Genomic DNA, 13,252 nt, shown 5'->3' with positions numbered 1-13,252 from the left:
GTAACGTCTTACTTTAGCCATATCAAGCCATTCATTTAACTTTATATTTACTAGGCACATACCATACAGCAAACACAGACAGAACATTAAGGTATTCATTTCTTCTTCCAGCCTTAAAAAATGATCTCAGAGCACAAAGTGTGCACAAACATGAGGGGTTTCTACACAAAGGCTGCATTTCCCCTGTGTTTCTCTTCTGCAGGACTTCCCAGAGCCTCTCACTGGCTGACGGACACTGCAAACTTCCAAGGGGAAATTTTATCAAAACTTATTTGACCTCAGGACCAATTTTTTTTTCTAATACTGTCTTAGGCAACACAATTTGAATATTTTAACAAGTGTTTATATTTTTGACAAATATATAATCAGGATTTAAATGAAGCAGCAATGGCGGAAACCAACAGCAACAGGTTTAAGAGTGAACGCTGACTGTCCAGAAGCCAACTCAGAAGTGCCAGAGAGCAGCCCCGGGGCCAAGACTATTGAATGTGCACCAGTTGTCATGTCTGACAGATGGAATGGAGAGGGTCAGATGAGGCACTAAATTAGTGAAATGAAGGTCGGGGAAGAAAGTTCCACTTAAATGGAATTTACAGCACTGACTGCTTAGAGTAAACTTGCTAAAAGGATCACGCACCAACCCCTCCCTAGAAGAACTCTGCTCACAACACAGTTATGTTCATATCACCGTTCTGATAACTAAACTCTCCTGAAGTGATCAACTGACTCTAAACGCAAAGAACTGGACTCACAGCAAAAGCCTGCTACATGAATAGAATGAATGTTAGATATTTTAGATTAAAACCAAATGTTTTCCGGTCTGTCCGCATTTTTATTATGTTCCACATTAAGCAACTTTTTGATTAACTGACAAACTACTGGCCCTTATCACGGTGTTCTAATATCCTATTAATTAATTTATCAATGAACCACACTGTACTTCAAATGGACAGTATGACCAACTACCCTGAAGAGAAGAAAAACGAACTAACACAAGCAATTTCTGAACACACAAAAAATGAACTATATGCAGTAGTTAGGGTTAAAGGGATATTATGCCTGCAACTTACACTTAAATGGTTCAGAGAAAACAATGATATTCTATATACAGAGAAACACACACACACACACACACACACACACACACACACACACACACATAAAGGAAATAGGTAGGGAGAGAAAGGATAAAGCAAATGTGTTAACATTTGGAAGAAGGCTGGGAGAAGGCTATCTGGGAATTCTTTATACTATCCTTGCAACCTTTCTGTAAGTCTAAAATTACATCCAAATAAAAATAGAGAACTATACATGAATATATGTCCATATGCTTATGTGTATGAATATGTGTGTGCATTCTAAATGACTCCTGTTGCAGAGGGACTGTAAAGAGATGACACACAAAAATATATCGAAGGGGTAGTCTTCATCTCATCCTACAAACCTGTATACATACTAACATTACACAGCCAGGTTTCTGCAAGTGTTAGAAGAGAGTCAAAGTGTATGAGGGTTCCCACCTATATGGACAACTGAACCCAAGTTCAACACAAGCACAAAAGCAATTCAGTGGAAAAGGACTGAAGGATAGTCATTTCAAAAAATAGTGCTAGAAACATTAAATATTCATATGCAAAAAAATTGACTTTGATTCACACCAGATCAGAGACCTAAATATAAATCCCCAAATTATGAAACTTTTAGGAGAAAATCTTTATGACCCTGGTTTAGGCAAAGAGTTCATAGATAAGACAGCAAAAGTATGACCCAAAAGAGAAAAAATTTGAAAACTTGGATTTCATTAAAAAATAAAAACTTCTCAGGGGAGGGATAAATTAGGAGGTTGGGATTAACATATGCATACTACCATATATAAAATATATAACCAACAAGGACCTATTGTATAGCACAGGGAACTATACTCAATATTTTGTAATAACCCTATAAGGGAAAAGACTCTGAAAAAGAACAGACGTATACGTATGTATGTGTGTAACTGAATCACTCTGCTATACACCTGAAACTAACATAACATTGTAAATCAACTCTACTCAATTAAAAAAAAAGAAATCAACTTAAAAAAAAAAACTTCTCTTTGGGAGATACTGTATGACAAGGAGAAAATATTTACAAATCATATATCGGTAAAGGGCTCATACACAAAATTTCCAAAGAACTCTCAAAACTCAACAATAAGAAAACAATCCAATATAATAAATGGGCAAATGATTTGAAAAGACACTTCACCAAAGAGGATATATTGAAAGCAAATTAGCACATAGAAAGATACTCATAGTCATGTCATTAGAGAAACTAAAATTAAAGCCACAATGAAGTGCCACCACCTACCTGCTAAAATGGCTAAAATTCAAGAGTGACCCGACCTTGTTGTAAGAATGAGGACGAACAGCTGGTGGGACTGTACACTGGAACCGGTTTGGAAAATAGTTCCACTGTTTCTTAAAACGTTAAACATACACTTACCATATGACCTAACCATTCCATTCCTAGGTATTTACCCAAGAGAAATGGAAGCATATATTCATACTAAAACTTGTACATAAATGTTCACAGCAGCTTTACGTGTAATCACCAAAAACTGGAAAAAACCCAAATGCCCAAGAAAGGGGAAAGGATCACAAAGTGCAGTGCATCCACACAATGGAACACTACTCAGCAATAAAAAATAATCATGGGTATATGTAACAACAGGGATGGAACTCAATATAATTACACAGTAAGCGATACCACATAAAAAAGTGTACATGCTATACGTTTCCATTTATATAAAATTCCAGAATGCTAACTAATCTGTAGTCACAGAAAGCAGACATAGTTGCCCGTGGCTAAGAGGCAGCCGTAAAGAGGAAGGAGAGAGGAATCACGAAAGAGCAGGAACAACAATTAGGGGTGATATTATGTTCATTATCCTGATTGAAGTGATGGTTTCACAGGTGTACATGTATGTCAAAATTCATCAAACTGTACACTTTAAATATATGTAGCGTATTGTCTATCAATTGTACCTCAATTAATCTGTTTTTTAAAAGTACATGAGGGTGACATGTAAGCCAACACCATTGTGCACAAATCAGTGAACGCTTGTCAATCAGAAACACAGCACAGGAAATTTCTGCAATAAGGGAAAGCCAACCAAGGAGAAGGAGACAAGCTGTCAGCATCCTCACTGAGGTACTAGTCATAAATCCTCACTAAGGCTACAAGGACATGGCTTCCCTGGTGGTGTAGTGGTTAAGAATCCTCCTGTCAATGCAGGGGACACGGGCTCAAGCCCTGGTCTGGGAAGATCCCACATGCCATGGAGTAACTAAGCCCGTGCGCCGCAACTACTGAGCCTGCGCCCTAGAGCCCGGGAGCCACTACTGAGCCAGTGCACCGCAACTACTGAAGCCTGCGCGCCTAGAGCCTGTGCTCCGCAACAAGAGAAGCCACCGCAATGAGAAGCCTGTGCACTGCAGTGAAGAGTAGCCCCCGCTCGCTGCAACTAGAGAAAAGCCCACGCACAGCAACGAAGACCCAACGCAGCCAAAAATAAAATAAATTAAAAAATAAATAAATTAAAAAAAAAAAGGCTACAAGGACATTGTGTGCTGGAAGATTGTCTTCCTCCTAGATAATTGATAAGCACTTCCATTAACCAGTTTCCCAGAACAAGATAAGTTAATTTGTTTATTGGAAAACCAAGAGTGCTAGTCTAATTTGTTAATAGCAAGTATTAAAGGTCCCTACATAAACAGAACAAAGGGTAGGCACATCTTCCAAAGCAGAAGGCAGCAGATACACCAGTTTAATGCAAGTCAGTGGCACTGGTTCTACCTCAGCCAGAAAAGCAAGATGCAGTGCGTTCCCCTCTCAGACTCCCTTTAGGAAATGACTCCACTGGCAGTTCAGTGAAGACTCAAGACCACGGCAACAATGCCTCCTGCGATGTGTTATTAGGAGATTCGACTTGACCTATAGGATAGCCCACCCTTGACATTAAGAGGAAGCTTTACACTATTTGAGGATGAGACTTACCTTAAATTGATCAACTTTCTCAAGCTTTTCCAGATCAGGTACCAATCTCACTCCATCTTCTAGAGTTTTAAGGAATTCTACTTGAAACTCTACCATTTCAGTTAAATTTCCAAAGAGCACATCAAGCTGGAAAATGCAAAAGAATTTCATCAACCCCGTATTTCATTAGTGTGCAGAACCTTTATTTGCTTCTGATTTCAAAGTTTTTCTACCCATATTTATAAATTACGGTAATGCTCCCACCACCAGAAGGTGGGGCAGCTCCCTCCTTCCTCTCCAAGTGCACACCAAGAGCTCCGCAGGCAATAATTTGATCTATTTATTACAATTAAATGAATTCAAAATGCTTTCAGTATTGTGTGTACTCCCCAGTCCTTCCTCTTCACCAAGTCAAGCTATAGTGTGACCCTCACGAAGTTCAGACAATTGCCACCATACCTCATCTTGGGTGAGAAAAGTTTCTTTTTGAAGAGGTTTTAGGTATCTCTCCATGAGACAGTTTAAGTCCTAAGGGTTGAAAGAATATGTGATTAGCACATCTAAAAGTCTATAAAGAATCTAAAGAAAAAAAAATTATGTCCCAAATGCTAACATTTCAGTCTTTACGTCACTGAGGTCCATTGAGGCAGAAGTGAGCCAAACTTTTCTCAAGATATTTCAGACTTTGCAGGCCATATGGTCTCTGTTGCAACTATTTAACTCTGCTGCTGTACAGGAAAGCGGCATAAATAATACATAAGTGAATGTGTGTGGCTGTGTTCCAATAAAACTTTATTTGTAAAAACAGGCAGAGAGCTGGATTTGGCCCAAGGACCATAACTTGCTGACCTCTGACTTAAAGACTAAAACAGATCATACTATTGTAACATGGAACTAAACATAACTAAATTATACAGTTAGAGGAGTATATCATTATACAATTATCATAATTAGATGAATTATATAGTTATAGGAATATATTATAAATTATATAGTGTTGAAATAACTTTCCAGGCCCAAGATGGAGCCATTTCTGCCTGGGGTGTCGGGTCAGCAAACCCAAATTTAGATCATTTTTGTGTGCCTGTCAATACACCACTTGACCAGAACGTAGTATATCCACTCAGCCAATTTCCAAATGCCAGGCCAACTCTGGGCCTTCTCACCCCAACCAAGGTTGACTACGTGGCCCCGGCCAATCAAGTATTATCTACTTGTCTCTTCCTTGTTCTTTATTCTTTACCCTATGAAAGCTTCTTGCCTTCTGTCCCATTTTACAGTTCTACAAAAGGAGACTGTCCACTTCATGAATAAAGTTTTAAATAAAGTTTTTATCACTTTTAAATTGTCTTCTTTAATCATTTTTAAACAATAGTTGTATGTATTATAAATTATATAGGAACAAATGATATAGTTTCAGGAATATAACTAAATGTCAGAACAAATGATAACACAAAACAGACCTGATATCTTTCTGCCTAGACTCAAAGTAGATTGTGAAGATACTACTAGTTGAATTTGTCAAAAACGAATTCAATTTTAGTATGAGCTCAACAACATATTTAGAAAGGTCAGAAGGTTCACTTAACATCCACCATCATCTCCTTTCTGAGTCAATCAATCAGTTATTTATATCAACGAAGTGCTATAAGAATAGATATGCTTCCCTAAAACACAAAAGGAGATCGTAACATTCAGAATCAAGGCCAAATTCCATAGAGAGACCAAGATACCCTTCAAGACGGTGATCTGGCTTTGCTGTTAGTCAACATCAGTATCAACACAGAGCCTGCATCCTTCCGAAGGACGGAAGGAAGGATGCAGGGCAGGAGAAGACGTACTTTCACATAGGTGCGCTCCGTCTCCAGGAGCTCACAGATGACCTTGCGCAGCTTATCGGCGTCCGTGAGCTGTCTCATGGTGGCCAGCTGAGGCCCGGCAGAGTCCTGGGGGGATGGGCTCGGGTCAGAGGAGTTCATCTCGTGCAGACTGCGGCAAAATGCGGCCACCTGTTCCGTGCTCTTCAGAGCACAGATGAAAAGGCAAGACAGACGAAGTTATCCCTCACTAGAGAGACTTGTCTGACATCTGTCCCTCCTAAAGATGTTCTTCCTGGTTAATGAACTGCCACACATGAATCACATCTCTCGTTTCCCCAAATTGCTCCACACATCTGAGAGCTCACTGAATGCTCATAACAACCATAATAACAACTGCTGACATATACTGAATGATCACTGCATGCCAGGCACTGGTCTGATTCATTTAATCCTCCCACTTGGTAAGTGAGGGCTATTATCATTCCTATTTTACAGTCGAGACAACAGAGGCCAGGAGAGGTTAAGTAACTCATCCAAGATTGCACAGCTCGGATCTGAACCAGGCAGCATGGCTCAAAGCCTGTGTCCTTAATTACTCTGCAAGAAGCTCTCCAATGAGGAGAGGAAGATACGGACAAGTGCATTTCACCCAAAATACAAGGGTAATTCATTATCAGACTCTCAGTTCACTGCACTATACATATTTACTTTGCAAAGCTGGAAGATGATTTTATAAGCAGAGTCTTCTGTCTCTATTAAAAGTTGACACGGAGGCAACTCTCTAGATAACAACGGATATATATATATATATACATATATACATATACATATACATATATATATATATATATATATTTTTTAAGTTTCTGTCTCTCCAACTTCTCCAAGGCAGAAAGATTCCACCACCACCAGCACCCACCACCTCCCCCCTCCTCCATCTAAAACTAAGGGGCATTGACCCCTGAAAAAGACCTCAATAGGAGAGCTCACTCCCCACCCAATCTCTGTCCAGGATGATTCAGGTGGAAGTTTGGGAATCTAGAATTCTAAAATTCCAACTTTTCAAGTTATGCAAAACAGTTCTTCAAAGCAAGGGTTGAAGATGGACCACTGAAAATCCTGTGGAATCAGTAATTCCCCACCCTGGTTGCATGTAGGAATTACCTGGGGAGTTTTTAAACCTCCCAGTGCCCAGTGCACCATCCAGATCAATTCGATCCGAATCTCTAGGACGGGATGTGCAAGTGTTAGCATTTTTTTAAAGCTCTCTATGGTATTACTCCAAAGGCTATTTTGTAGCACAACATCTAGTTTATTAATTTATTAGTATTTGTTCGAATGTACCACTCTGCAAATATCTCATGCATATCTCCTTGCATATCTTCTTGGACTGCTCTTCCCTGTTTCTATTGTCCAATTCACCCCTAGGCACAAAGTATTTCCAATACAGACCTGCGCAGATAAAGGATTACTTTCAGGAGCGAGTAGGTGGGTATCCCACCTGCTCACTCTTGAAAGTGAACATCCTGAGAAGACCATCCTTCCGAAAACAACTGTTGGTGCCAAGAGCTGAAAGTCAAGGCTGGCATTTCGTGGTAGGCAGAGGAACCAAACCAAGTGTATCCCATGGGGGTAATTCTTAAACACAGAGGAAGGTAGCTAACATTAGCATGCCTTCTCCTCATTAGCATATTGCCTTTCCCTCATTAGCATAGCCCAAAGGGAAGGAAGCCCGGAATAAAGACAGGACAAGGACATGGGAAATCAGAACCTAACAAGGATGCATTAGCAGCAATGTCATGACAGGAAAGAGCAGAGCCAGGACCCAAATCCACATAATTATTGATCCAATTTTCTTATGGTTACACAGCTTATTTATTGCTAGCGCAGATCCTGGTCTTATATGCCGGGATGTATTAGTTACCTGTCAGTGGCACTGTTAAATGTTCCCTACGGAATCAGTGTGTCAGACACTGACTATCTCCACAAAGAACTCTCCCTTTGGTGACTGATGAAAAACTCACCCAAATGGGCTGAACTGTAAAGCATGTGACTTATAACCCAATAAGGCTGTTAAAAAAGCAAAACTCCTTTTTTTAATCACAGCCTGTTTCAGTAGAAATAAACAGTTTGATTTAGTTATGTTAGGGTTTTACAAACTCAGTGTCATCATTCGATATAAACAGTTAAATATGGCTTTGTCCTAATAATTAAAAAGGAACAAGTAGGTCCATTTTAACAAAAACGTCCACACGCCTTTTAGATGATCTCATGATAATTGTAAAAGGCAACTGCATTATAACACAGACATCATGGAAGTGGGGTTGTGCCTCACCAAATGAAAATCCCAAGGAAAGACAGTGTGATAACAGCTGACAGCTTAAGTGCCCTGCCCTCCAGCTAATCCCAAACTCTCCTCTGTCACTTTGATTTGTCACTCGTCAAAACAACAAATGTATAACTGGCACCTTCGCTTACACAATGCTTTTCTAAATGTCCCAACAATAACCACAGCTGCCTGTCATTTACATACAAATTAATAACATAGCTGTTACTCATGATACCTAAATCCATTCCCATATTCCCATCAGAGACACAGGAGACCTTTCTGCAGTTTTATCATTTAGACAAGTTGCCATGAGAACTCCAATGTCCTCACAGATTACACCAAGGATGTCCCACACTTTAAGAAAAAGGCAAGTTATAACCTTGGGACTCTGACATATCAAAGGCAGGAAATTCAAAAGACATTTCCCTTTGTGCTCCCAATTTGCACCACGCTGACTTGTTGCCATTCTCAGCAATATCTGGCTTGAATAATGAAAGGCATGACATGGAGTTTCTGGGTTTTCGTTCCCTCCGTTTCACGATAAATACTTTAAGGTTTCCATTTTTAAGAGTGTGAGTAGGGTTCCTGACTTTGCCTATGTCAAGTCCACCACCTCTAAGGTTCAGTATTCTGAGTTTTAAGCTCAGGGAAAAACTCAGGGAAAGCTCAGGTTAGTGAGATGAGGGCCAGGGCTCTAGTGCTCTACACCTAGCCATCTCCTACCCAACCCCCCGTCAAACAGCCAGGCTCCCCACCTTCTTCCTGGCACACCCCTCCCGGATTATATTAGGAAATACCTTTAGCATCCCAGGGGATACCTAAAAATATCCTTGAGTCCTCTTCTGAGAGTTCAGAGCCTTAGGCATCCCTTCCTTATAAGACACAGCCTTCCTAAGCTAAGATAGATTTATCGGGGGGTGGGGGGGAAGCAGTTTCTCCACTGGCAAGCCCCTTCTCTGATTCAAGTTATAAACTCTCAGGTTTATCAAGGAACTGGGTCAATATGGACATAATCTTTTTACTGTCAATTCCATGTTATCTAAATAAATAATAAATAAATTTAATAAAATAAATAAACAAACAAAAAGACAGAATAACAAGTTATATTGTATATATCGTCAAGGGGTGTTACTTATAAGGCTTTTAATGAAATTTTTGCTTGGAAACAACTTCAAAGGATATCATCAAGTGTGAGAATTTTGTTTTACTAAAATATTACCCCCCCAAAAAATGAAATGCAGGTCGCCTTTAGAATACCTCTAACCTAGAGATTTTACATGTTGTGGCCCAGTTTTTAAGTCCCCCTGCCCCCATACTGTGGCCAAACTTGTCTGCATCAAAACCTATTAGGACCTGGGGTCGGCGGGGGGAGATGAACTGGGAGATTGGAATTGACATAATACACTATTGATACTATGTATAAAATAGATAACTAATGAGAACATACTGTATAGCTCAGGGAACGCTACTCAATGCTCCGTGGTGACCTTAATGGGAAGGAAATCCAAAAAAGAGGGGATATATGGATTCGTATAGCTGATTCACTTTGCTGTACGGTAGAAACGAACACAATATTGTAAAGCAACTATGCTCCAATAAAAATTAATTAAAAAAAACCCATTAGGAGCTTCTCCATGTAGCTTGGCCAGGATATAGGATGTAGAAGGAGCTGAGTGCGGTGCTTTCCTCACTCTCCCACTGAGTGATACATGGCATTCTGGTCATTTGCACATCAAGCACCGTAGCCCAGAAAGAGAGCTGTCATGAGAGGTCCTCAACATAGCTCCTAAAAGCCAAGTTTCCTGGAATCGGTACAAGTAGCAAAGGATTGCTGGAAGGAAGAAGACAGACACAGTTTCTCCAAGTCCAAACCTCTCCCCGTTTGAGGACTGCCATCAGTCACCATGGACACAAAAAGCGCTTATGGGCATTTCAGAGCTGCCAGTTAAAACTGTTAAAGGGTAGCAGAGCTGTTCTACTGTCAGGATGAAGAGTTACCCACCCAACGTACAGAAATGAACATGACAACTGAAGGAGGAAATGGGCTCGTTTACTGAGGTCTGCATGAAGTTCAATGTTTATAATATCACTTTCTTCCTGTGGAAGATGAAAAGAAAGTACAAAAAGAGGGGGGTAGGCTTTCAAGTACACACTACCAACCCAAGCTACCCAGCTGTTAAAGCTCTTCCTGTTATGCAACCACTAAAGGCAATTTCTATCTCGGGATGAGTTCAGAGTTCTAAAACTGTCCTTTGAGTCTGACCGATTTAACACTTCCCACAGATTTAAAAGGGGCCAGAGTGGCCTGAAATCTTATAGCCTTTATTTAAGCTTTTTTGGGAAACAAACACCAAAGTAACATATTCCATAATTTCAGAGACCCTCATATACAATGATAACCCCTATAGTTCTCTGGCATCTTTTTGGTCTCCTTTTGAACAAACTTTGAAGAAGAAACATTCCATAAGGATAAAGGCTTGCTTGAGTAAATCACGTGTACTCACTGTCCAAGTTCAATTTCATTAAGTGACACGAAATCTAATAGTCAACAGACTCTGATATTAATATTTAACTATTAAATGGTTTAACTTGATTTTAAATTATTCCTCCCCCTTAACCCACTAAAAATTTTTCTTATTAAAGAGGCAACAGTTACCATAGGAATTGGCATACACAATATAGGTCAGTTGACATTAAATCATTAATACATTCCCTGGGCCAACACATGTAAATCCACCTGCTTCATAAGTAACCAGAAATAAAGTCAAAAGCACTTAAAACTTTGTAGGAGGCAAGTTGAACATTCTTCTTCCAGAAATGCTTGCTGAATACTTAGGCTACCCGTTTGGAGGTGGAGATGGGGAGACTTATCACACATGTAACACAAACATGTTCAAAATCTCAACACCCAAAAGAAAAAGGGAAACATTCAAGTGACGATTAATTTTAAAAATAATAATAACAACCCACCTTTCTGTCATTTAGAAATGAAAAAACAGATATGTGTAAAGATTCTTGGCAAACTCGACTTCACTCCAACTACTGATGCCCCCCACTCCCATGTTAAAATGTATATTCTCTATCCACAAGGGGATCTAAAGGGCAGAAGGCTGCAATATGGAGACATGGGACAAGCATATCACCATCATTTGAACTGGGAAACAAATCAGCTAGAAAGTCGTAACATACACAAAGGCTAGCAAGATAGAATTCAAACAGTGCTCACCAGGTGAAGCGTCCGATATACAGAATCACCGGACTTGCCACTGTTTTCAATCCTGGGCTTGCGCTTTATTTTCCACAAAGCAGACATCATCGGGAAGGTATTCTCATGATAATTCTACCTCCTGACACGTTCCACAAAGAAACAGAAGTTTCTTAAAATACTCGGAGAGCACCAAATGCCTTCTGGCTCCTGAGAGAGCATCCTCCCATGCAGACAGCCCATGCCGGCTGTGCCATGAAGACCTACGGCTGCATCTCTACAGAGCAAGGACAGCGACAGCGCGACCCGACAGCAGCCCCCTCTGCCCGTCAGTGCCCTCTGGGAGGGAGTCAAAGGCTAACCGATAAACCAGAATTTATGCTTTGTTTTCACCTGGCTAAACAGCAGAAGTTCCAGAAAGGGAGAGCCAGGAGGCAAGAAAACAATGCAAAAAAAAAAAAAAAAAAAACGCCTCCCGGGGATGTGAGCGTCTCTACCCTGCAGACTGAGATCAGCTGATTGGCCTGCATCCTGCACTGCACAGGAATATTAAACCCGCCCGGCTCAAACTTTGAAGACACCCCTCACAGAGTTGAGAGCAGACACTAAAAACCAAAACATTTTTTAACAGTTCATATTTTCACAATGTCCCCCGAATGCTTTGTTACAAAAACCAAACACTTCCAAGACAACAACAATTTGGATTGAAAAGAAAAAAGAAGGCTTTCCAATTGGAAATGCTCTGAAAATGATTCTCATACATTGGCTAAGTGGAAAACAAAATCACAGCTGCCAGGGGGTCTGGAATGCATGATAGGACTGCCCGGAGCTAATTAGCATTCGTTTCCAGAGACAAGAGTTTTCAATTAGAAGCAGGGAAACAAGTGGGTGGGGGGGGTGGTGAGGAGGTCCTCTGAGGTTGTCACCCACAGTCATAAGAGGAAGGACGCGGCTTATAAAGAGAAAGGCCGCCAGACTGTCCCTGCGGTGTGGAAGTCCCACACTCCAGCCCCGTGGATGTGACAGTCCCGTGTCACCACGGCTCAGCAACAAACTCACAATTACCTACTTGCTCAACCCCCGAAGACCACGTGCCGCAAAAACTGCCCTCTAAAAAAAATTTGTAACAACACACAAAACTCTAACGTGCATTCTCTTTATCCTGCCCACTGTTTCACAAAATGATTCATTTAGGAAGAGCAGCAAAAATATTAAAGAAATAAACAAAAAAAATCGACAGCCCTCACGTATTCAGGCAGATAAAAAATGATGTCCTGTTTCATTTCATTTATTCATTTGTTTGTTTATCTATTTATCTAGTTTTTACATTCTACACCCAGCCTGGTGCATTCACATTAAGGCTAAATCATCCTTCCACTTTTAGGCAGCTTACAGCTTAACTACAAATGTTTGGTTTATCCTCAAGAAAAATGACACACTGATATAGGAGCCGCATCAAAAAATATTGATCCTTAATCAAGAAACTTAAGATATACACTTGCTCTTACTTTAAATCATGAAAAAAGACACGAAGCTTAAGCGTTAGAAAAATATTTCACGAAGCTTAAGCATTAGAAAAATATTTAAGTGGCTAATGAGTATACAGTTGCCTCTTAAACAACTCGGGGGTTAGAGGTGCCGAATATCCTTGCAGTCAAAAATCCACGTATAACTTATACTCCCCCCTACCCCCATATACGTAGTTCTTCCGTATCCACGTGGTTCGTCCGCATCCACGGTTCCGTATCCGTAGATTCAACCCACTGCAGATTGGTAATACTATTTACTATTGGAAAAAAATCCACATATAAGTGGACCCTCACAATTCAACCGCGTGTTGTTCAAGGTTCAACTGTATATCTAAACTGGCTTATACTATCA

General features: G+C 40.3%; 1 protein-coding gene across 2 annotated transcripts in view; it reads right to left on the bottom strand.

Annotated features, from left to right (window-relative positions):
• The window catches only part of TIAM1 (TIAM Rac1 associated GEF 1), a 146,418-nt gene that overhangs the window by 28,053 nt on the left and 105,113 nt on the right, over positions 1–13,252 (bottom strand). The window contains exons 1-4 of one of the 2 annotated variants that reach the window (XM_060010396.1): positions 11,393–12,019; positions 5,859–6,038; positions 4,477–4,545; positions 4,039–4,164 (exon numbers count right to left, since the gene is read on the bottom strand). In XM_060010396.1, coding sequence (XP_059866379.1) covers positions 4,039–4,164; positions 4,477–4,545; positions 5,859–6,038; positions 11,393–11,482 — 465 coding nt within the window. In that variant the 5' untranslated portion in view covers positions 11,483–12,019. Of the gene's footprint in view, positions 1–4,038; positions 4,165–4,476; positions 4,546–5,858; positions 6,039–11,392; positions 12,020–13,252 lie in introns of those variants that run through there. The other variant, XM_060010397.1, reaches the window with a different exon arrangement.

The sequence above is a fragment of the Delphinus delphis genome, chromosome 4 (genome assembly GCF_949987515.2).
Source record: "Delphinus delphis chromosome 4, mDelDel1.2, whole genome shotgun sequence".
Taxonomy (NCBI): Eukaryota; Metazoa; Chordata; class Mammalia; order Artiodactyla; family Delphinidae; genus Delphinus; species Delphinus delphis.
This window is presented reverse-complemented; position numbering and strand designations above follow the sequence as displayed.